Below are 27172 nucleotides of genomic sequence, written 5' to 3' on the forward strand. Positions count from 1 at the left end.
AGAACTCCTTTAACCTCTTCAGTCCTGCTGGTAGACTGTATAACAATGATGTCTTGCCTCAAAGTGATTTGTGAGATGATCTTTGTTTTTCATTGGCCTTGAAATGCAAATGGCGAGTTTCCCGCCCATCCTGTCTACAGTGATGCACTGTGCACATTCTATATATTCCTGTGCCGATCACTTTAATGAATGCACATTGAGAAGAGGCTTCATTAGAAGCATCAATCATCGGCCTGGGCATTTCCCGGTTTTCCCCCACACATAATATACATTCCCCAGATAATAACACTTTATACTGGCGCTCTATACAATATACATACGCAAATGTTCTTCGGAGGCGTCATTACCACATTATTTTATATTTACATAAATTAATTTCTCCTGTAACCTGATAACATTTATCAAAGAAAACAGTTGTGAATATTTACTACGCGCAGCACAGCCAGCAATGTTGTGTGACCTGCGTATTTCAGGAATCTTTCCTTCCCTTTGCTTCACTGTCATACTCCATGCTTCCTCAGTGGGCGGGTTCTTCCTGAGCCAATCACTTACCTTTTCCTGATGCTCCTCCTCTCGCAGACACAACTGCAGCCACATCTCCCTCTTCCCTTTTTTTTTGTTATTAACTGGAGAAATTTGCTTATTTTTACTGAAACGTCTGGCTGACCACTGTCTGCTCGGGTTGTCTCCGCAGGGTAATTTTGTTAAACTTATGGTACAGTGGGTAATTCTCCCCCTCTTGTATACTGCAGGAAGCGCCGTACCATTTCAGGGAAGGCATTCATAAAATGTACGCACATCTATAAGCCAGCACTCGGTATCTAAAAGATGAAGAAGACCCGATTGATGGGCTCATTCGGGAAATTATTGGGTAGGGCACTCAGTTGGCATTGTTAATCGTTCAGTGGCACATTTCATTGTTAATAGCGCACTCAGGGGCCATCATTTTTTGGAGGTACTCGTGGCTTAATTAATTGTTATGGGGCACTCAGGGGGCATTATTATTTGGTTAGGCACACGCTGGGCGATATTAAATGTTAAGGGGGAACTGAAAGAGCATTATTATTTTATAAAGGACACTCAGGGAATTACAACATTGTACAGGGACACTTGGAGCAAATTTATTTTATGATATACCAGCCACTCGCACAACCTCTAAGCGCCACTCCACTCACCGAGTGTTTCGCTCTGCTCCACTTAGTACCTGAGCATCGCTTTGCGCTGCCTACTGCTATCTTCAGGCGACTCCACCCGCCATTCCTCGCCTGAACTTAGGTTGTTTGTAGCTCTGTCTCTAGTTCCTGTATTTGCGTATTCCTGTTTTATCTCACCTGTGATCGACCCGGCTTGCCTTCTCGTTTATCTTAATGTATCCACTCATGACCTCGGCTATGAGATCTGATTCTGTCCTGCCTGCCCCGAGCTCAGACTGCCTGCCCTCGTTTTTGTCTCGCCCACCTGTACCCAAGTCTCTGATGCACTGGTCATCTGCTGCAGGCCCAGGGACTTCCTTGGAATGGTAACTGGTGTCTACCGACTGCCCAGCCTATCCTCACCATCAGAGGCTCTAGTTTAGACCTGGCAGAATCCCAGTCACGCCCCTCCAGACTAAGCCGCGCCTGTGGTGCAGTGGGTCTACACCCTCCAGCGTTACATATTATAAGGTTGTACTCAGTACATTGTTACTTTTTAAGGGGGATTCGATGGACAATATTTCTTTACTTGGGGCATTAAAAGGACATTAAAACGACATTATTACTTTATAGGGCGTACCCAAGGCATTGCAAATTTACAAGGGGGCATAAGTACTTTATGAGGGTGATTTGTGGCATAACTCTTATATAAGAGGGCAATTGGGACATTAATACTTTATAAGACGATACTTAGGGCACTTTAATTTGGGTTTTCTGTAACGTCTATGCATGCAATGTGGGTCTGGAGGTAAGAAAAGATGGGGACCCCTGCTGTGGAGAGTAAAATGGCGCGTCAGATGCTCACATCACTGCTGACGCCAATCACTGAACTCAGCCGCTTGGATGAAATAGATGGCACCAACCACTGAGCTCAGCCACTGACTGCAGCGGTGATGGGAGCTGTGGAAGGAGAGCAGCGCTGGATCGGGGGAGGATGTGTACCATCCAGTTCAGTTATTTTACTTGACAGGCAACATTTGGGGTCCACTTTTCTAAAAGTGCTCCCCCTCACACCTATTCTCTGAATACGCCATAAATACCTGTAATAAGAAAGTCCCCCAAAAAATGTGACAATTTTTTTTTTTTTTAAACCAGAAATGATAGTTGTCACTCCCCTTCCCCCACTTGTATCTACAGTTCATTACACGGCAGGTGGGGGAAGGGGTGACAATGAAGGTATAGAACACCTATGCTCCATCCCACGGTACGATGGGTGTGTAAGGCCTCTTTCACACTTCAGTTTTTTGCATCAGTTATAATCCGCCAAAAAGGCGGACAAGCGGATCCGTTCTCAACTGATGTGAACGGATGGCACAGGATCCATTTTCAGACGGATCCTGAAAATGAAGAAATTTAATCGCTGGCCGGGGAGAGGGAGAGAGGGAGAGAGGGAGAGAGAGAGAGGGAGGGAGAGAGAGAGAGAGAGAGAGAGAGAGAGAGAGGGAGGGAGAGGGAGAGGGAGAGGGAGAGGGAGAGGGAGAGGGAGAGGGAGAGGGAGAATTTTTTTTTTTTTTTTGTCCGGCACCCAGAAAGAAATTCGGGTTAAATTAGTGTTTGCAGGATCCGCAAGAGAAAAAAACGTTACAAGCTCCGTTTTGAAATTTTTGAGGATGGTGACGGACAGCAACTTTTGGCGGATCCTCACAAAAAACGGATGCAACGGACAGCAATCCGTCACAATCCGCCATTAATGCAAGTCAATGGGAAAAAAAATTTGAGGATCCGTTTTTTTTCAAAACCTGGCGGATTGTGACTGATTGTAAAAAACGGAAGTGTGAAAGAGGCCTAATAGATTTACCTGTTCTCTGGATCAGGAACGGTCAGGTTCCTCGTCACGAAACACATCTTCAGCGGAATGGTTTTCTTGTCTCCATAACTGGGCAGAGAGAGAGGCGATGGCGGACACTTCGATGAATTACCGAGCCGCGGAGATTCTGGAGGAGGAGTCTCCCATCCGATCTCAGACACCGGGGAACCCTTCTTGACATAAGGAGTGGCCTCTCGCATGTACTTCACTACAAAAAAAAAAGTCATAAAACACCACAATTACTCCACCTCATCCATCAGCGGCGGCGCCCATACACACTACCAGTTTACAAGCTGCGTAAGGCCTTGTCTCGTCTCCCAGGCCGCGAACAACTTCAAAGCGCTCGTCTCATCTACTGTATATTATGTATTCTGCTTTTAATACGTGCGACGTCTTGTAATAAGATCAAAAGGAACAAAGAATTAGTGACGGGGACGGTGAGAGGCAAAAGGGAATCAATGATGTCCCGAGAGCGGCGGCGGCGCGTCAAGTCACGGTGTGTCACAATAACGAGGAATCTCGTCAGTATCTATCTACATAGCAAAGATGTACTATAGACGTCATAGTTAGAGGTCATTTATGGCTACACCACTCTTGCCATAACTTTTTCAACTTGTTCACACTCCACGAAAGAAAAAAACCCACAAAGTGTTTTACAGAACCAGGAAAACGAATAAGATTTCAGAAGGCTCCTGCACGTGCCGCTTACTTTTATCGGCGTGCACAAGAGACAAATGTAACCTGACAAAACCCCAGTAAAAAAACCGCACCAAAAGTGAAGCAAAAAAACACAGCAAAATCCAAGCAAAGAGCGCTTTTTGTAAACAGCTTAAACGTAGCTTAAACTTGGCATAAAAAAAGTTGCAAAAACGCAACGTGTGAACATAGCCTAAGGGTATGTGCACACGTTGCGGATTTGCCCCTGCGGATCTGCTGCAGATCCGGAAGTGATTTACAGTACAATGTTATTCTATGGGGAAAAAAAACGCTGTGCTCATGCTGCGGAAAAATCTGCGCGGAAACGCGTTTTTTTTTTCCGCAGCATGTCAATTCTTTGTGCGGATTCCGCAGAGTTTTTACACCCATTCCATTATAGGAATCCGCAGGTGTAAAAACGCAGGCGAAATCCGCATAAAAAACCGCGCGGATTTTGACCTGCGGATTCTGCCAAGAGATGCAGATCCTGCGCAGAAAATTCCTCACGGCAATCCGCAACGTGTGCACATACCCTTAGTGTTTTAACCACAGATCTGACCCTGCACGACGTTGTGCTCCATGACTGTCGCGTCTCGGCATCTTGGACGGTGCTATACCTCGCCCTGTTGTGCCGTTATCTTGGTGCCATGGTCTGTAGGAGTAGGCGGCCGTGCACTTTCACAGGGCGCGGCATTTATCACACTTGTTCTTTGCACAAGATTCAATTCTGATCATGTAAAATTCTCATTTACCGATGACATCAGTGAATTAAAACAAAAGAATCCATTTTTCTTTCACTGTAGACAAGACGACAGACTTGCCAAAAAACGCTGAGCGCGGGATTATGTCTTGTTCCACAGAACATCCATTGTCTGATGTCTGGATGACATTTTCGAGACCAGAAAATACTGACGAGAGATGTCACATTGCTTATTGATTGGCTTCTGAAAGGATTTAAGGTGATCATTAAAGGGGGTCGGTCCAGGAAAACGCATTGAGGACCAATCTTTACAGTGAGTATATACAAACGCTCTACTGCACCTGGAAAAACATTGAGGGGGTCACAATGTTCTTTGTAGATCTACGCCCGGACTCTACAAATATAAAACTCTTCTCTAAACATTCTAGTCTTCCGATGAGAGTTATGCCCGACGCATGGCACAGAACCGAAGATACCTGATCCCAATACTATTTAACAGCACCTTCAACAAAACCATAACAGATCCAACAGATCCCACCGCCATCCAGCAGACCTCATCTGATCCCACTACCAGCACCAGACCTCACCAGCACCCATTGACAAAACTAATCACCTTTCAAAAGACCACCATGGTCTCAAAACTGCTACGGTAGAGTTGAACAAATTTTTCAAAATTCGGTTCCGATTTTGATCTGGGGAGGATATTGATTTTGCAATATTCGTTGAACGTTATTGGAGTCAATGGGGGTACAAGTGACCGAATATGTTCGGGACTGATCGTCAAACACAAATTGGGCCCGAATAGGGTAACAATATGTCACGAATATGGCAAGTTCGGATTCGTTGTCCGATTCCGAACATATTCGCTCAAGTCTACTCAGAACCTTTCAACAAATCCTAACACCCATCAGCAGACACCAACAGACTGCAGCATCCTTCCACAAAATCCAACTCCCATCAACAAATCCCAGCACCCATCAGAAAACTCTAGTACCCTTAAATTACACCGAGCACCCTTCAGTAAACCCCAGATGATCTCAGCATTAAGTAGGAGACCCCCAACACCCATAATAAAACAACCGCCCATCGGCAGATTCCAAGTGAATACCATTGGCCTTCAAAAGATTCCAGGCAAATCCCACCAACCTATAACGAAATCCAACATCAATTAGCAAAACCCGACACTTTCCGTAGACCTCAGTACCCATAAAAAAAACACCATTCAGCATCACTAGATAATCTCCCCACCATTCACCAAACTCCAACAACCATAAAAAACAAGCACCATTCAGGGAGGGTATGGGAGGCTCTTAATCAGTACTGGGGGAGACAATAGCAAAAGGTCCCACCTGACCACCCCTTTTTATTTTGGTATCTTTAAAAAAAAACAGAAATTCTCTTGGCAACGAGGGAGATAAGTAGGGTTGTTTTTGGTGTCATTTTGGGTTGGCGGAGGAAGGGGGTCCTTGGAGTTAGTGGACAATTGTGGTGGGGGGTGTATATTAAGTAGCTGGCGCCAATTAATTGTGGTTGGAATTTGGTAATGGCCTGGTGGAGTTGTGTCACTCTTCAGGGTGGGGACCCTGGGGAACTGGTGTCATGGAGAAGGTTTTCCTGCAATGGAGGTGCCCCCCGAGCTGGTGGTTATGGCTGGGGGTAAAGTTGTAAGATTTCAATATTCGAGTACCGACAAGCCTTTGGAGCGCCAAGATCCTCGTTGAGCCTAAAGTGATTACTGATTGTTATGTTTGTTATAATAAAAGACGACTTGGCCAATTTTATATAAAACGATGAGTCTGTTTTATTTAGGAAAAAACGGGAATTCAATAGTGGGCTGTTTGATAGACGGTGGTTGAAGGACGGCCTCTACAATACTCGAGTCCTGGATTTATCACAGACAAGACTTACAGGTACAACCACTATAGTATTGAAGAGTTTGCAGTTTAGGTAATAGGCAAGGATGGTCCACCTCATAAAGGAGAGCCAAATGTGCGGGGATGAGGTGTTATCTGAGCATGCTCGTGTGCTAGCCGAGTGTCTTTGGCGTGGTCGAAAAATATGTTCGAGTCCCCGCGGCTGTATGTCTCGTGGCTGTTCGACAGCAGTAACACATGCAGGGATTGTCTGTCTGTTAGTTAGCACCTGAGCATGCTCCGATAACGGCTTATCCCAGCATGTTCACTCATCACTAATGACCAATTAATATTGCAAGGAAAATATGTACAGAAAGTGATAACAACGTGTAGACAGGCACTCAGGATGAAATCTGAGTTTTGAGGAAGGTTGGTTATGGCTCACACTGTAGATCAGTGCGGGTCAGACCACCGGGAGCGGCACCGATCTACAGAATGGGTCACTTTTTTCCCGTTAGAATGGAGCAGATGTGCGCATGCTCGACTGCCAAGCTCTGGGCTCAGCTTTATTCGACGTCCCCTTAGAGAATGAATGGATGGGCATTCGGGTGTCTGATCTGCCGTTCCATTCCATGACGGGGATAACAGTGCTCCATCAGTGATAAAATTCCCCACTGTTGTCAATCGGTGCCGATCCATGAGGTCGGACACCCACCAATCAATAAGTTTTCACCTATTCTATGAAATAGTTGGTGACTTTCACCAGACAACCCTTTGAACTCAGGTGGCATGAGATGACTAGTAGAGTTGAGCGATACCGTCCGATACTTCAAAGTATCGTATCGGATGGTATCGGCCGATCTTTAAAAAAAGTATCGGTATCGCCGATTCCGATACCGGAAGTCCCATTCAAGTCTATGGGACTTCCGGTATCGGAATAAGAAAAACCCTTTCCTGCCCTTGTACAGCCTCTCTGGGGTCTGTACGGGCCTTTCGGGGGGCTGTGCCGGCCTGCCAGGGGGTCTGTGCAGGCTCCGGTGGTCTGTGCCGGCCTGCCGGTGGTCTGTGCAGGCTCCGGGGGGCTGTGCCGGCCTGCCGGGGGGCTGTGCCGGCCTGCCGGGGGTCTGTGCAGGCTCCGGGGGTCTGTGCAGGCATCGTCCGATGGGACTACAAGTCCCATCGGGCGATGCCTGCTACCATGACAGTGATTGACACATTAGCCAATGATGGGACAGTAGTAGTCCCATCATCCGGCTAATGTGTTAAATGTAAAAAAAAAAAAAAAAAAAAATTACATGCTACATACATACAACATGCATACTACATACATGCTACATTCATACTACATGCAACATACATACTACATATATACTACATGCATGCTACATACATACTGCATGCTACATACATACTACATATATACTACATACATACTACATGCATCATACATAACACATATATACTACATGCATGCTACATACATACTACATGCTACATACTACATATATACTACATGCATGCTACATGCTACATGCTACATACATACTACATATATACTACATGCATGCTACATACATACTGCATGCTACATGCATGCTACATACATACTACATACATACTACATGCTACATACATACTACATATATACTACATACATACTACATACATACTACATGCATGCTACATACATACTACATACATACCACATACATAACACATATATACTACATGCATGCTACATACATACTACATGCTACATACATACCATATACATACTACATGCATGCTACATACATACTACATGCATGCTACATATATACTACATGCATGCTACATACATACTACATGCTACATACATACTACATATATACTACATGCATGCTACATACATACTACATGCTACATACATACTACATATATACTACATGCATGCTACATACATACTACATATATACTACATGCATGCTACATACATACTACATATATACTACATGCATGCTACATACATACCACATATATACTACATACATACAATACATTCATACAATACATACATAGACATACAGTACATATAACATAGAGTAACATACTTACCAATACTTGTCACATTGTTCCCCGAAGCCATTGTCTTTCCGGAATAAATATTAACATAACAAACCACAAAAATACTCACCCACGATCCGAAGCAGTCCACGAGTGTGTCCCACGACGATCTTGGGTAGAGAACTGCAGCATCAGATGATGCTGCCGTTCTCTACGGGCTGCAGGAATCCAATGACGGAAGGTAGGTATCTTTCCGCACTGTATTCCTCCGCCACTTAAAAAAAAAAAAGTCCCTAGTCTCACTTTATGCCATTGCTGTGTGGGAAATTCCCACGCAGCAATGGCATAAAGTGAGACTAGGGACTTTTTTTTTTTTAAGTGGCGGAGGAATACAGTGCGGAAGGATACCTACCTTCCGTCATTGGATTCCTGCAGCCCGTAGAGAACGGCAGCATCATCTGATGCTGCAGTTCTCTACCCAAGATCGTCGTGGGACACACTCGTGGACTGCTTCGGATCGTGGGTGAGTATTTTTGTGGTTTGTTATGTTAATATTTATTCCGGAAAGACAATGGCTTCGGGGAACAATGTGACAAGTATTGGTAAGTATGTTACTCTATGTTATATGTACTGTATGTCTATGTATGTATTGTATGTATGTAGTATGTATGTAGTATGTATGTAGCATGCATGTAGTATATATGTAGTATGTATGTAGCATGCATGTAGTATATATGTAGCATGTATGTAGTATGTATGTGGTATGTATGTAGCATGTAGTATGTATGTAGCATGCATGTAGCATGTAGTATGTATGTAGCATGTATGTAGTATATATGTGGTATGTATGTAGCATGTAGTATGTATGTGGTATGTATGTAGCATGTAGTATGTATGTAGCATGCATGTAGTATGTATGTAGTATGTATGTAGTATGTATGTAGCATGCAGTATGTATGTAGCATGTATGTAGTATATATGTAGTATGTATGTAGCATGCATGTAGTATGTATGTAGCATGTAGTATGTATGTAGCATGCATGTAGTATGTATGTAGCATGTATGTAGTATGTATGTAGTATATATGTAGTATGTATGTAGCATGTAGTATGTATGTAGCATGTAGTATGTATGTAGCATGCATGTAGTATATATGTAGTATGTATGTAGCATGTAGTATGTATGTAGCATGCATGTAGTATATATGTAGTATGTATGTAGCATGTAGTATGTATGTAGCATGCATGTAGTATGTATGTAGTATTTTTTTTTTTTTAACATTTAACACATTAGCCGGATGATGGGACTACTACTGTCCCATCATTGGCTAATGTGTCAATCACTGTCATGGTAGCAGGCATCGCCCGATGGGACTTGTAGTCCCATCGGACGATGCTTGCACAGACCCCCGGACATCAGCACAGCCCCCCGGCAGGCCGGCACAGCCCCCCGGCAGGCCGGTACAGACCCCCACAGGGTGCACAGCCCCCCGGCAGAGACCCCGGGCAGTCCACACAGCCCCCCGGCAGGCCGGCAGAGACCCCCGGAAGGCCCGAAATGACGGCGCATCATGATGCGCACACACCGCGCATCATGATGACGTCAGGCCGTCAATCAACTGAACTTCCGATTCCGATGCCGAATTCCGATATTGAAAAAATATCGGAAGTCGGTATCGGAATTCCGATACAGCAAGTATCGGCCGATACCCGATACTTGCGGTATCGGAATGCTCAACACTAATGACTAGTTTTTTTTTTTTTTTTTTATAAAACCCACACTACTCTATTGGGCGTGTTTTACGCTATACGTGTTTGTGAGAAAGTACACTGAATAAGTATGAGAAATTGGATTCCTTCATGAAATTTACAGACAGGTAAAGATGGACACGTCTTTATCCAGAATATCGATTTATCTACTGTATATTTTAAGAAACGAAAAAAAAGATTGGGGAAAAACTGGAACCAATGTGACACTTGCTATTATATAGACATGTCTGTTGACTTTTCAAGGGATTGAATACTTTTGCAAGCTTCTCTGATAGAAAAAAAAAAAATCATTACCATGGGGTAAACAGTTTTAGATTTTCCAAATACTGTATCATCTGTTCTATTTTTCATTTTATCTTCTCAAGTAATGACGACCCTAAACGCGTCACTCACTACACATAATCCAGAGAGAGAAGTATTACAGGAAAGCAGATCTATGTCTTACTTAATTTTTCATTAATAAAGAAAACTTAAAAAAGTTTCAGCATTTCACTCAAAATAAGAAAAAAATCCCTATAGAGGTCGTCATCTAGAAAGTCTGCTCAACTGGAGCAGAGGACGCATTACTGGGCAGATTTGCTATCCAGGTGTCCAGGCTGCCCACCATTGATCATATAATTCGTTTTTATGTTTCTACTAGTGATGTATGAAGGCTTTTTTTTAAATTATTATTTTTTAATTATTATTCATTATTATTTATTTTTTGTGGTATATAATATTGCTTTACAACTTCTTGCAGCACCTTGCTTTTCTCTGCTGCTGCAAACCATGGGCTCATATTTTTTTATCGCAAGGTACAACAGTGATAAAAGTGAGAGTTTAGGATTCTTCAGTCTCAGAAGTAAACGTTCTGTGATGACATGCGACTTTGATGGCGGGTCACGGAGACACAATCCATGGCAGCACTGAATGCGGCTCCGCACAATCAGCTTATTCTTCTAGCTGAGAGCCAATTATAAATGGGAGAGAGTTGGCCTGACATTACAGAGTCTCCCGAAGAATAAACAAAGCGTAATTACCAGGAGGAGAAATGTGACGTGGACCCTCATTGTGTTACCGCAGGGCACCGCACCGAATCATAGGCTCTGCAGACATGTCACAATTACTATATACCTTTGTACGCTGCACACTAGGATACAAATCCACTCCATAGGTAGCTAACATGTGGATTGGCGGCTGCCGAGAGACTACATCCCAGCAAATCACGCCGCAGAAGTTATATTCTTGTACATAGGAGCAGTATTATAGTAGTTATATTCTTGTACATAGGGGCAGTATTATAGTAGTTATATTCTTGTACATAGAGGCAGTATTATAGTAGCTATATTCTTGTACATAGGGGCAGTATTATAGTAGTTATATTCTTGTACATAGGGGGCAGTATTATAGTAGTTATATTCTTGTATATAGGAGCAGTATTATAGTAGTTATATTCTTGTACATAGGAGCAGTATTATAGTAGTTATATTCTTGTACATAGAGGCAGTATTATAGTAGCTATATTCTTGTACATAGGGGCAGTATTATAGTAGTTATATTCTTGTACATAGGGGGCAGTATTATAGTAGTTATATTCTTGTATATAGGAGCAGCATTATAGTAGTTATATTCTTGTACGTAGGGGGGAGTATTATAGTAGTTACATTCTTGTATATAGGAGCAGCATTATAGTAGTTATATTCTTATACATAGGAGCAGTATTATAGTAGTTATATTCTTGTACATAGGGGGCAGTATTATAGTAGTTATATTCTTGTACATAGTGGCAGTATTATAGTAGTTATATTCTTGTACATAGTGGCAGTATTATAGTAGTTATATTCTTGTACATAGGGGCAGTATTATAGTAGTTATATTCTTGTACATAGGAGCAGTATTATAGTAGTTATATTCTTGTACATAGGAGCAGTATTATAGTAGTTATATTCTTGTACATAGAGGGCAGTATTATAGTAGTTATATTCTTGTACATAGAGGGCAGTATTATAGTAGTTATATTCTTGTACATAGAGGGCAGTATTATAGTAATTATATTCTTGTACATAGGGGCAGTATTATAGTAATTATATTTTGTACATAGTGGCAGTATTATAGTAGTTATATTCTTTTATATAGGGGCAGTATTATAGTAGTTATATTCTTGTACATAGGGGCAGTATTATAGTAGTTATATTCTTGTACATAGGAGCAGTATTATAGTAGTTATATTCTTGTACATAGGAGCAGTATTATAGTAGTTATATTCTTGTACATAGGAGCAGTATTATAGTAGTTATATTCTTGTACATAGGGGCAGTATTATAGTAGTTATATTCTTGTACTTAGGAGCAGTATTATAGTAGTTATATTCTTGTACATAGTGGCAGTATTATAGTAGTTATATTCTTGTACATAGTGGCAGTATTATAGTAGTTATATTCTTGTACATAGGGGCAGTATTATAGTAGTTATATTCCTGTACATAGGAGCAGTATTATAGTAGTTCTATTCTTGTACATAGTGACAGTATTATAGTAGTTCTATTCTTGTACATAGGACCAGTATTATAGTAGTTAAATTCTTGTACATAGGGGCAGTATTATAGTAGTTATAGTCTTGTACATAGGGGCAGTATTAGGCCGGGGTCACACTGGCGAGGAATACGGCCGAGTGAGAGGCGCTAAAAGCACGCATTAGACACGGACCAATGATTCTCTATGGGGTCCCTCGCACCAGCCGTATATTTCTCATCCGTATTCTACGCTCCGCGCCAATCGCAGCATGCTGTGATTGTCAGCGTACTACGGCCGTAGTACGCCAATGCAAGTCTATGGGTGCGCAAAAAATACGGATTACACACGGACCCACACATGTGACTTGCGAGAAATACGCACCCGGTGTCTTTTAGCAAAGCCGGCAATTCAGTGCGCTATACAGTAAACTTACGTTGACAGTTTTAATAAAGAAAGAAAGAATAGATATATACACATAGAATACATAGAATGCAATATATATATATATATATATATATATATATATATATACATACATATACATATACACACACACACATACATACACAGTTGTGGCCAAAAGTATTGACACCCCTGCAATTCTGTCAGATAATACTCAGTTTCTTCCTGAAAATTATTGCAAACAAATTCTTTGGTATTATCTTCATTTAATTTGTCTTAAATGAAAAAAACACAAAAAGAATTGTCCTAAAGCCAAATTGGATATAATTCCACACCAAACATAAAAAAGAGGATGGACAAAAGTATTGGCACTGTTCGAAAAATCATGTGATGCTTCTCTAATTTGTGTAATTAACAGCACCTATAACTTACCTGTGGCACCTAACAGGTGTTGGCAATAACTAAATCACACTTGCAGCCAGTTGACATGGATTAAAGTTGACTCAACCTCTGTCCTGTGTCCTTGTGTGTACCACATTGAGCATGGAGAAAAGAAAGAAGACCAAAGAACTGTCTGAGGACTTGAGAAACCAAATTGTGAGGAAGCATGAGCAATCTCAAGGCTACAAGTCCATCTCCAAAGACCTGAATGTTCCTGTGTCTACCGTGCGCAGTGTCATCAAGAAGTTTAAAGCCCATGGCACTGTGGCTAACCTCCCTAGATGTGGACGGGAAAGAAAAATTGACAAGAGATTTCAATGCAAGATTGTGCGGATGTTGGATAAAGAACCTCAACTAACATCCAAACAAGTTCAAGCTGCCCTGCAGTCCGAGGGTACAACAGTGTCAACCCGTACTATCCATCGGCGTCTGAATGAAAAGGGACTGTATGGTAGGAGACCCAGGAAGACCCCACTTCTTACCCCGAGACATAAAAAAGCCAGGCTGGAGTTTGCCAAAACTTACCTGAAAAAGCCTAAAAAAGGTTTTGGAAGAATGTTCTCTGGTTAGATGAGACAAAAGTAGAGCTTTTTGGGCAAAGGCATCAACATAGAGTTTACAGGAGAAAAGAAGAGGCATTCAAAGAAAAGAACACGGTCCCTACAGTCAAACATGGCGGAGGTTCCCTGATGTTTTGGGGTTGCTTTGCTGCCTCTGGCACTGGACTGCTTGACCGTGCGCATGGCATTATGAAGTCTGAAGACTACCAAGAAATTTTTTGCAGCATAATGTAGGGCCCAGTGTGAGAAAGCTGGGTCTCCCTCAGAGGTCATGGGTCTTCCAGCAGGACAATGACCCAAAACACACTTCAAAAAGCACTAGAAAATGGTTTGAGAGAAAGCACTGGACACTTCTAAGGTGGCCAGCAATGAGTCCAGACCTGAATCCCATAGAACACCTGTGGAGAGATCTAAAAATGGCAGTTTGGAGAAGGCACCCTTCAAATATCAGGGACCTGGAGCAGTTTGCCAAAGAAGAATGGTCTAAAATTCCAGCAGAGCATTGTAAGAAACTCATTGATGGTTACCGGAAGCGGTTGGTCGCAGTTATTTTGGCTAAAGGTTGTGCAACCAAGTATTAGGCTGAGGGTGCCAATACTTTTGTTTGTCCCATTTTTGGAGTTTTGTGTGAAATGATCAATGTTTTGCTTTTTGCTTCATTCTCTTTCGTGTTTTTTCATTTAAGACAAATTAAATGAAGATAATAATACCAAAGAATTTGTGTTTGCAATCATTTTCAGGAAGAAACTGAGTATTATCTGACAGAATTGCAGGGGTGTCAATACTTTTGGCCACAACTGTATGTGTCTATATCTATTCTTTGGTTTCTGTTAGAAACCCTGTCATAGGGCTCCATTATATGTCCATTTTGCAAGCCTGCGAGAAAATCTCGCTATACGGATGACATACGGAGCACTGTTTAGGGGCCATTCATCCGTATTACGCATGTAAAATACTGACCGTATTTTGTGTCGGTTAGTGTGACCCCGGCATTATAGTAATTATATTCTTGTACATAGGAGCAGTATTATAGTAGTTATATTCTTGTACATAGGAGCAGTATTATAGTAGTTATATTCTTGTACATAGGAGCAGTATTATAGTAGTTATATTCTTGCACATAGGGGCAGTAATATAGTAGTTATATTCTTGTACATAGGAGCAGTATTATAGTAGTTATATTCTTGTACATAGGAGCAGTATTATAGTAGTTATATTCTTGTACATAGGGAGCAGTATTATAGTAGTTATATTCTTGTACATAGGAGCAGTATTATAGTAGTTATATTCTTGTACATAGGGAGCAGTATTATAGTAGTTATATTCTTGTACATAGGGGCAGTATTATAGTAGTTATATTCTTGTACATAAGGGGAGTATTATAGACTAAAGCTAGGCATCAGACTTCATGTGCATTGTAAAGACCAGCTGGTAGTTGTCACCTACAGAAGTCCAGTATCTGTTAGACTAAAGTACCGTAATAATCTTTTTACTTTGTTCTCCTAGTTACTCTTTTACTGTATATATGCTGAATCCCCACATGCCGGCCTCTTGTGTTCGGGCCATTCTAATTATATTCACAACTGTTCTCTCTACTGTAACCTGCAGACGCTGCACTGGTTTATTGAAGGTTTTTATAAAATGTTTATTGCTGTACAAGAAAAATGCCCTGAGGAGTATATGTGGTAAATTTAATCAAAATGATCAGTGGGGTTTGAGATGTAGGAATCAGTTTGCAGCACCGGCATCTTGCTGCTCGCAGTCACTGATGGCGATGACCGGTGTCATTTGCAGTTCAGCAGCTGAGCTCCGTGTTACATCCAAATGCACTAATTGCCAAAAAAAACGCTATGTGAGCGATGTAAAGTTAAAACTCAGCACATAAAATGTTCAACACTACATCCTGCACGTAGCAGAGCAAAGAGCTAGCAGAGCTGAGAGGTAGCAGAGCTAACTAAGAGGTAACAAGGTAACAGAGATAACAGAGGTAGCAGAGCTAACAGAGCTAGCAGCGCTAAGATGTAGCAGAGCTAACTAAGAGCTTGCAGAGCTAACTGAATGGTAGCAGAGCTAACTAAGAGCTAGCAAAGATAACTAAGAGCTAGCAGAGCTTACTGAGAGCTAGCAGAGCTAACAAAGAGCCAGTAGAGCTAAGAAACAGCTAGCAGAGATAACTAAGAGCGAAAAGAGCTAAGAGTTAGCAGAGATAACTAAGAGCGAAAAGAGCTAAGAGTTAGCAGAGATAACTAAGAGGTAGCAGACCTAACAAAGAGGTATCAGAACTAACTAAGAGCTAGCAGAACTAGCAAAGAGGTAGCAGAGATAAGTAAAAGCTAGCAGAAGTAACTAAGAGGTAGCAGAGATGACTAAGAGCTAGCAGAGCTAACTGAGTGGTAGCAGAGCTAACTGAGAGGTAGCAGAGCTAACTGAGAGGTAGCAGAGCTAACTGAGAGGTAGCAGAGCTAAGTAAGAGCTAGCAGAGTTAGCTAACAGCTAGCAGAGCTAACAGAGCTAGCAGAGCTAACTAAGAGGTAGCAGAGATAACTAAGAGCTAGCGGAGCTAACTAAGGGTTAGCAGAGATAACTAAGAGCTAGCATAGCTAACTAAGGGTTAGCAGAGATAACTAAGGGTTAGCAGAGATAACTAAGAGGTAGCAGAGATAACTAAGAGGTAGCAGAGCCAACAAAGAGGTAGCAGAGCCAACAAAGAGGTAGCAGAGCCAAGCAGAGCCAACAAAGAGGTAGCAGAGCCAACAAAGAGGTAGCAGAGCCAACAAAGAGGTAGCAGAGCTATCTAAGAGCCAGCAGAGAAAACTAAGAGCTAGCAGAAGTAACTAAGAGCTAGCAGAGATAACTAAGTCATTTAGGGCTCCTCATGATATTGGTTTTATACATAGCTGCAGGTGACGATCTATACACAGAGGTAACTTGCACCCGCCTCACTTTTGGAGACCTGCAATAAGTCAATCCCCGGAGCCAGTGGAGCCACATGAACCTCCACTAAGGACAATTAGTGAGATGAGCAAACATATCGCTCCATAACACCATGCTGTACAGATGCTCCATGTGGCGACATCTTGAAACTGCGGACATCTATGGACTGTGAGTCGGATTCATCACTGCGTTTGCGCCTTGTTTTTTAGTATTTTTCGCCTGTTTTTCGTTTGCACCTTATTATTCCTTTGATTTGCACCTTTTTTAAAGTCTATTTTATTTGCTTAGTTTTTTTTTCATGATTGACATTGTGAGCAGAGTTTGGGCTTCCAGATGTTGTCAGCACATTCATTAATTCTACCTTATTTAAAAAAAAAAAAAAAAAGTCTCTAACTTTTGACACAAATACTCCAATATCCCCTGGAATGACTTTGACGTTTTTGATAAAATTGTACGATATTCTAATCAGAGCCTGCAACTTTGTAAGCTAAAAAGTCACAAAAAAAGGGTTAAAAAAAGAAATAAAGATCTTTTTTTGATTTTGTACAAAATTTATGAATTCGGCTCAAAAAAGTCAGCGCATACCACAAGACAAAAAAAGAGGAAAAAGTGACTTAAACCCCCCCCACCGAAAATGATGAATCGGGATCGTTTATTCTTGTCTTCAGCTTTTTAGGTGACATTTTAGAGTGAAGGGTCACATGTTCTGCTAAAATGACACAAAATTTGCTCAAAAATTTCAAAAATAAACATGAAATAGCTCCAGGGAGGGATCAGAGCCCAAAAAATGTTGTGACTTTTTTAAAAAAGTCCTTATTGATGAAAACATCTGAAAATCCCGATTCTCACCCACAAGGAGAAGCATAAGAGAAATAGGCAAACGTATATACATAAAATAGACAAATTAAAAGAAGAATCGGAAGCAAGTGAAAAATAGGTAAAAAAAAACAACAAAAAACTAGACAAAAAAAAAATGCATTTTCTGTCAATGTGCCCAGTTTAAAACAAAATAAGGAGCAAATAAAACCCCTAAAAAGTAGACAAAAAAAATTAAATGTAAAAAATAAATAAAAAATTAAATTAATGCATTTTCTATTAATGTGCCAAGTTTAAGACTGTAAGATGGAAGCCAGTGACGGCACAGTGGTCATCTTTCTGCCAGCCAGGAAGCTTTGTGTCCGCCCTGGAGACTGATGTACGGTGGAGCCCTTGACCCAGTTGTGGCTGAGCCGTGTGCCGGAGGAATTCTTTTGCCTATTTCACCCTGGACCATGTGACCGTGGGTCAAAGGTCAGCGTGACAGCCATTCCTGGCCCTGATGCCATCTGTCACGGCGCTCCAGCAGGATCACTTCCAGGTTAAAGGTTGCGCACTAGTTATGTCATCACAGCCTTGAATAACATGCTAAAATATGACAATAAATAGGTTTTCTTACCCGCAAGCAATGGTTTATCAGTGACCACACAGAGGATCGTGTTTATAGTCGCATTCCTTTAAAGGGGTTTTCCAGGCCTGTAAACCCCCTTTAAGAGGACCTGTTAACAGGTCAAAAATGTCCAGTTTTTTTCTCTTAAATAATTTTGGTGCTCCTCTAAGTTTTCCCTGTTGTTTTTTTTTTTTTTTTTTTTAAATCTACCATATGGTTCCAGAGAAATGGGGCCATTTAATTTAGTGGTATTTTTGGGGGGTCTTTATGAGGGGATGTATTCTCTGGGGCCGTGTCTATAGGTTGCTTTGCATAATGCAGGCTACACCCCTTTAATACTGTGAGCTCGGCCCCAGCAGTCGTCCTGAGCGCGGCGGCGGCGTTTTGTAGTTGTCTGCAGGGTTTTTGCTGCTGAAAGCTATGATGAATCTATGTGTTTTAGCCGAGTCTCTGCGGGAGATTAAAGATGATCTCGCTGCTTTCATCTCCATCTTCCATAAATCATTAGTCGACATGAAAATAACCAACTTTGTAACACATCTTATCAGAGAAATCTGCTTCTTTCTCCTTCTAGACTGATCATTCACTCTCAGTTCATGGCTACAATCTGTAGTCATTACAGACAGATGTTCCCACAGGTGAGACCCAAGATGACAGTTGGTACTTATAAAATTCTATGCGAGAGGGAGGAGCTAAATGCAGGTACAGACATCTACATAGAACTTCACGAGCACGAACTGTCATCTCCTATCTCCGTAAGAAACTTGAGAATTTTGAAAATGAAAGATCAGTCCAAGAGGAGAAAGAACATCACAAACATTCATATCTTCCCATGTACTATTGATTCTGATTTAAAAAAAAATAAAATGACAGTTATTTTAATTTATAAACAGTGACAATGAATTAATATATTGTAGCAGATTTTGGCCCGATAAACCCGATTCATTATTGCATTTCCGCTTTATTTTGTCTGTTTTTTGTGTTTTTTTATGTGCTCTGTATGTACACAGTGACTGCACCAGCAGAATAGTGAGTGCAGCTCACATTACATTACTGATCCTGAGTTACATCCTATACTCCAGAGCTGCACTCACTATTCTGCTGGTGCAGTCACTGTGTGCATACATTACTGATCCTGTATTGATCCAGAGTTACATCCTGTATTATACTCCAGAGCTGCAGTCACTATTCTGCTGGTGCAGTCACTGTGTACATACATTACATTACTGATCCTGAGTTACATCCTGTATTATACTCCAGAGCTGCACTCACTATTCTGCTGGTGCAGTCACTGTGTACATACATTACATTACTGAACCTGTACTGATCCTGAGATACATCCTGTATTATACTCCAGAGCTGCACTCACTATTCTGCTGGTGCAGTCACTGTCTACATACATTACTGATCCTGTACTGATCCTGAGATACATCCTGTACTATACTCGAGAGCTGCACTCACTATTCTGCTGGTGCAGTCACTGTGTACATACATTACATTACTGGTCCTGTACTCATCCTGAGTTACATCCTGTATTATACCCCAGAGCTGCACTCACTATTCTGCTGGTGCAGTCACTGTCTACATACATTACATTACTGAACCTGTACTGATCCTGAGATACATCCTGTACTATACTCGAGAGCTGCACTCACTATTCTGCTGGTGCAGTCACTGTGTACATACATTACATTACTGAACCTGTACTGATCCTGAGTTACATCCTGTAGTATACTCCAGAGCTGCACTCACTATTCTGCTGGTGCAGTCACTGTCTACATACATTACTGATCCTGTACTGATCCTGAGATACATCCTGTACTATACTCGAGAGCTGCACTCACTATTCTGCTGGTGCAGTCACTGTGTACATACATTACATTACTGATCCTGAGTTTCATCCTATACTATACTCCAGAGCTGCGCTCACTATTCTGCTGGTGCAGTCACTGTGTGCATACATTACTGATCCTGTCCTGATCCTGAGTTACATCCTGTATTATACTCCAGAGCTGCACTCACTATTCTGCTGGTGCAGTCACTGTCTACATACATTACTGATCCTGTACTGATCCTGAGATACATCCTGTACTATACTCGAGAGCTGCACTCACTATTCTGCTGGTGCAGTCACTGTGTACATACATTACATTACTGGTCCTGTACTCATCCTGAGTTACATCCTGTATTATACCCCAGAGCTGCACTCACTATTCTGCTGGTGCAGTCACTGTGTACATACATTACATTACTGATCCTAAGTTACATCCTATACTATACTCCAGAGCTGCGCTCACTATTCTGCTGGTGCAGTCACTGTGTGCATACATTACTGATCCTGTATTGATCCTGAGTTACATCCTGTATTATACTCCAGAGCTGCACTCACTATTCTGCTGGTGCAGTCACTGTGTACATACATTACATTACTGATCCTGAGTTACATCCTGTATTATACTCCAGAGCTGCACTCACTATTCTGCTGGTGCAGTCACTGTCTACATACATTACATTACTGAACCTGTACTGATCCTGAGTTACATCCTGTATTATACTCCAGAGCTGCACTCACTATTCTGCTGGTGCAGTCACTGTGTACATACATTACATTACTGATCCTAAGTTACATCCTATACTATACTCCAGAGCTGCGCTCACTATTCTGCTGGTGCAGTCACTGTGTGCATACATTACTGATCCTGTATTGATCCTGAGTTACATCCTGTATTATACTCCAGAGCTGCAGTCACTATTCTGCTGGTGCAGTCACTGTGTACATACATTACATTACTGATCCTGAGTTACATCCTGTATTATACTCCAGAGCTGCACTCACTATTCTGCTGGTGCAGTCACTGTCTACATACATTACATTACTGAACCTGTACTGATCCTGAGATACATCCTGTACTATACTCGAGAGCTGCACTCACTATTCTGCTGGTGCAGTCACTGTGTACATACATTACATTACTGAACCTGTACTGATCCTGAGTTACATCCTGTAGTATACTCCAGAGCTGCACTCACTATTCTGCTGGTGCAGTCACTGTCTACATACATTACTGATCCTGTACTGATCCTGAGATACATCCTGTACTATACTCGAGAGCTGCACTCACTATTCTGCTGGTGCAGTCACTGTGTACATACATTACATTACTGATCCTGAGTTTCATCCTATACTATACTCCAGAGCTGCGCTCACTATTCTGCTGGTGCAGTCACTGTGTGCATACATTACTGATCCTGTCCTGATCCTGAGTTACATCCTGTATTATACTCCAGAGCTGCACTCACTATTCTGCTGGTGCAGTCACTGTCTACATACATTACTGATCCTGTACTGATCCTGAGATACATCCTGTACTATACTCGAGAGCTGCACTCACTATTCTGCTGGTGCAGTCACTGTGTACATACATTACATTACTGGTCCTGTACTCATCCTGAGTTACATCCTGTATTATACCCCAGAGCTGCACTCACTATTCTGCTGGTGCAGTCACTGTGTACATACATTACATTACTGAACCTGTACTGATCCTGAGATACATCCTGTACTATACTCGAGAGCTGCACTCACTATTCTGCTGGTGCAGTCACTGTGTACATACATTACATTACTGGTCCTGTACTCATCCTGAGTTACATCCTGTATTATACCCCAGAGCTGCACTCACTATTCTGCTGGTGCAGTCACTGTGTACATACATTACATTACTGATCCTAAGTTACATCCTATACTATACTCCAGAGCTGCGCTCACTATTCTGCTGGTGCAGTCACTGTGTGCATACATTACTGATCCTGTATTGATCCTGAGTTACATCCTGTATTATACTCCAGAGCTGCACTCACTATTCTGCTGGTGCAGTCACAGTGTACATACATTACTGATCCTGAGTTACATCCTGTAATATACTCCAGAGCTGCACTCACTATTCTGCTGGTGCAGTCACTGTGTACATACATTACATTACTGATCCTGAGTTACATCCTGTATTATACTCCAGAGCTGCACTCACTATTCTGCTGGTGCAGTCACTGTGTACATACATTACATTACTGATCCTGAGTTACATCCTATACTATACTCCAGAGCTGCGCTCACTATTCTGCTGGTGCAGTCACTGTGTGCATACATTACTGATCCTGTATTGATCCTGAGTTACATCCTGTTCCAATTTTTTTTAACACAGTTTTGAACTTATTCCTAGATTTTATTCTGTGATCAGGAGCAGCGCTCACACCCTGCTGCCAGGTCGATTTACAGCAAAGCCAAGGTCGTGCTATCAGCTAACTGTTCATACAAAGCAGAGCTATTAATACAGTAATGAATGATGCAACAGGGAACACCTCAGGTCACGCAAATCATGTGAACAAAGCAAAAGGGAATCTGTCAGTAGGATCACCCGTCCTTAGCCGTTTATATGGGCATGAAGGTCTTAAGAAGCTGAATAAAATGATACCTTGATATCTGCGATTTGACATCCCATTCCTGAGAAAACCATGTTTTTCTTATTATGTAAATGAGCTGTTAAGATCTATGGGCTGGATATAGATCTCCCTGAGAATCTGCCTCCAGAGCTTATTGTAAATGAAAGGCGAGTTACCAGGGTGAGACATGTAGATCAAGAGAGCAGACTGGCAGTCATTACATGTCTCACATTGGTAATGCCCTTTTTCACTTAAAATGAGCTTTGGAGTAGATTCTCGGGGAGATCTATATCCGGTTCATTGATCTTGACAGGTCATATACATATTAAGAAAAATGTGGCTTTCTCTGGAATAAAACATCAGATCACAGATATCATGGTATCATTTTACTAAGCTTCTTATGACCTTCATGCCCATAAAGACAGCTTAGAAGACTGACCCCACTGACACATTCCTTTTAAGGATTTATTTCCAAAGTATTACCCAAATGACCACAACGAGACTGTATTCTAATGTCCACAATATTGATGCAAGATCCAAGAGCTTCATATGATTTTTATATAGCCATTAAGACTACAGAGACACACAGGCACCCAATTTGGCCGTCTAAAGAGACCTTTATGGGAACTGTTCACCCTGAAAAAGATAGGTTTTCACCCAGAAACAGTTAAACGTAGCTGATCTTTAAGGGAAAATGTTCTTACACCCGCCACGAAAAGTGATACCGCATTCATTCCAGGGTAATGAAGTGACGCCGTCTGCCTCATCACTTACTGCGTGCTGTCCTCATGGGATGGTTTGCTGGTTCCTCAAACCCAGGTCCCTCTTCTAAACCAAACCTCTCTACACAACTTTCACACCCTGTTTTTATCACCCTGAATTTGCAACTGAACACCAACACTCCTCACCCAGAACCATCCAGAACGGCCATTTTTTGGGGAGCTTACAGCAGTGCCCAACACTTCTAGGAGTTTGGGAAGTCTCCTCTGAGAGACTCCTGGATGCTCCGAGAGAATAAGAAGGACAGTGGTACGCCCCTTACACATTTTTCAAGGCTTCAGGAGTGTCCCACAGATTTGCCAACACTTCTAGGTCTTTCTTTTTCCAGGAGACGCACAGATTGTCCAAGAGATTACGCAAAGATAGTGGTACCCCCTTTATTTCCATCCTCCGAATTTGCTAATGGACACCAAAGCTCTGTCTGATATTGGTCCATCTCAGCATCATGGATGAGAAACCATCTGAAAATGCAGGTTTCCAGGAGGTCTAAGCACTGACTGAAAGATTTGACAACTCTTCCATAAGTGCGAATCAATACATTATTACCCAAGAAATAAATAGCTAAGGTCCTGGATGTATTATGGGGCATAAAGGTGTTTTCCAGGATTATAAATACAAAAGCGGCGCCACCCCTGTCCACTTTAAGATCCTACTAAGAATTGCACACTCAGCACAATCTCTGAGCTCAACGTGCTCCACTAACCCATCACTGGGGCATCTCTGACAGATGAGTGCTTCCCATATATTCCAAGTTAACAATGATTCAATATCTAATTATACAGGAGATTAAAACAGAGTACCCGATTATCTGCCATTAATATTCGTGTTCTACTGTTACAGCGGAAAACGAGATTCATCATTTAATCAATTATTGCTTCCACCAAGACAGAGAAAAATCCCTTCAATATAAGAGAGCTCGTCTCTATAACCGTAAAGATCCTGGAGATGTAGTGATGGAGCATCAGTCTACACTCCTCTCCCAATACTCATAGACCGGCTGGATCACTCTATTTGCAGCCTTCACAATCAATTCCACCCCCCCCCCCCCCAAAAAAAAAAAAATAAGCTGCAGAATTCAGGCTGTTCCGGTACTCAACTCCGAACACAGACTTCTCCCAGAAGTCCGTTTTAGTGTTCGGAGTTCGGATGAAAGATCACTACACCTTACTACGACCATTTTACAGCACCAAAGTTTGGGTTCTCATTGACTTCTTTCACGGGAAGAGTTTTGAATCCTGAACCAAACTTTGGACTAAGGCTCGGTTGAACTCGACGGACCTGAACATCCACGGGTCCACGCTAGTAAAGATCTAACTAGGTTGTAAGACAAGGTAGAAAAGACATTATGACTAGTGATGAGCGAATGTGCAGGGATAAGGCGTTATCCGAGCATGTTCGGGTGCTGAGTGTCTTCGGCGTGCTCGAAGACTATGTTCGAGTCCCCGCGACTGCATGTCTCGCGGCTGTTCAACAGCTGCAAGCAACACATGCTTTAAATGCTCTTGAACATGCTTTTTGTTCATCAATGGAGTCTTGCATGGTGAGCTGCTAACAGGCTGCGGAGGTTGAGTACATTACTTATAGTTTTCATTGAAACAATTGTACCTGTTGATTCCAGGTTTTTCTGTAGCTCTGCTGAAATCTAACGGGAAGCACCTGCTTGTGGATGGTTTATGCTGAAATTATATTCTTTCCACGTCTGGATTATGGCCCCAACAGTGCTAACTGGAGCATTCAGTAGTTTAGAAATTCTTCTGTAACCAATGCCATCAGTATGTTTTGCAACAATGAGGTTGTGAAGGTCTTGAGACGGCTCACTAGTTTTACTCACCATGAGATGTTTCTTGTGTGGCACCTTGGTAATGAGACACCTTTCTATAGGCCATCAGCTGAACTGGTTGATATTATTTTTCACTAAGTAGCAGAATTGCTTTCTAGTTACTGATAGATTTCAGTTGGTGAAATTTGCATCTCTCTTTCAAGTGTTGAATACTTTTTCCCTGTGTCAGTTCTCATTATTACACATAACCTAATTTATAGACATCTATGAGTTGATTTCTTTGCCTGTGTGGTTTGGATGGGTTGTTACCGACATCTGGTGAGAATTTCATGTCAATAGCACAGTTAGAAATATATTTACTATATTTACCAAGAAAATTGATGACATGCTAAATACTTATCAGGTTATTGCAGTTTTGTGAAAACATAAAATATGCAATTTTTTAATCATGCGTTGTAAGAAAAATAGTGTATTTTATGCTAAATAATCTTGTTTTGGGAATTTTTGCAGACTTTTCTTACATTTATGACCTTAAAGGAGGGGAGTTTTACATGTTTATTTTACGCGTGTATTGTATTATCCTACTCTTGTGCGATGATACAGTATCCTCTGCTTCTCTATGACACAGGATTCTCTTTTTTAGATCGGACCCCAAGGCTGACTATACATGGGCCCCCAAGTCTACGACTGTGACCTAGTGATGGAAGCTGCAAGGAAAAGAACATGGCTCACACTAAGGGTATGTGCACACGTTAGGGATTCTGCTGTGGATCCGCAGCGGATTTGGCCGGATTTTCTGCTGCGTTGTCCAGTACCTTTAAAGTCAATGGAAAACGAAAACCGCTGTGCACATGCTGCGGATTTTTCCGCGCGGATCTGCTGCGGATTGGAATCCGCAGCATGTCAATTCTTTGTGCGGAATTGGCAGCGGTTTGACACTTGCTTCATTATAAAAATCAGCAGGTGTCAAAACGCAGGGGAAATCCGCAGCAGAATCCGCAACGTGTGCACATAGCCTAAAGGGCACAGGGTAAAACACGTACAGTATAATAAGGCCCCGAACCAGCTAACAAGGGGAACTAAAGCCATAAGGGACTCGGCCGGGGCCCTGCCGTGCATGTTCATACAGTCTGCGCTGCCAGCAAGGGACAAAGGTTCTCAGGCAATATGATATATATGTGTACAGGCGCTCCTTGTCATGTGTGATATATACATACATGATATACGGCCATACTGCGCTCCTCAGTAACCCGCAGGCGTAAAAACATATTTACACAGAAAGAGGAGTTGTGTGCAATCCAATGCCATGATGGAATGTCAGACCCAACCCAAAGGAAGAGAAAGAGAAAAGTATGAAAAGGGGAAACAGAATAATGAGAAGAAGTGGTAGTAGCAACACAGGATGATGAGGAGTGTCATGGTTGTGGACAGGGTTCCTTCCCTGTCCTCTCAGGGTTAATTTTGTATGGCCTCCTTTTGGTTTGGGGAGAGCTATATGTACCCGCCTTAATCTGGGGATCCTTGTCAGTGATAGATCTGTCTTGGCTGTGTGTCTGACCCCCTGGAGTGCTCGCATACTGTGTAGTCCGTTTGCCTTCTCCTGTATGACCTGGTCTGTTTTCTCGTTCTGTGCCTTGTGACTCTGTGCTTGCTGTCTGTTTCTGGCTCTGACCTTCGGCTTGGTACTCTTACTTACAGTTGTGGCCGAAAGTATTGACACCCCTGCAATTTTGTCAGATAATACTCAGTTTCCTCCTGAAAATGATTGCAAACACAAATTCTTTGGTATTATTATCTTCATTTAATTTGTCTTAAATGAAAAAAACACAAAAAGAATTGTCCTAAAGCCAAATTGG

At 41.9% G+C, this 27172-nt stretch overlaps 1 protein-coding gene across 2 annotated transcripts in view; it reads right to left on the bottom strand.

The window, feature by feature from the left end:
- The window catches only part of SNTB1 (syntrophin beta 1), a 188281-nt gene that overhangs the window by 117575 nt on the left and 43534 nt on the right, over window positions 1–27172 (bottom strand). For both annotated transcript variants that reach the window (XM_073590271.1, XM_073590272.1), the window contains exon 2: window positions 2992–3208. In XM_073590271.1, coding sequence (XP_073446372.1) covers window positions 2992–3208 — 217 coding nt within the window. The remainder of the gene's footprint in view (window positions 1–2991; window positions 3209–27172) is intronic.

This window comes from Dendrobates tinctorius, unplaced genomic scaffold (assembly GCF_039654945.1).
Source record: "Dendrobates tinctorius isolate UK_male_01 unplaced genomic scaffold, ASM3965494v1 ptg000116l, whole genome shotgun sequence".
Taxonomy (NCBI): domain Eukaryota; kingdom Metazoa; phylum Chordata; class Amphibia; order Anura; family Dendrobatidae; genus Dendrobates; species Dendrobates tinctorius.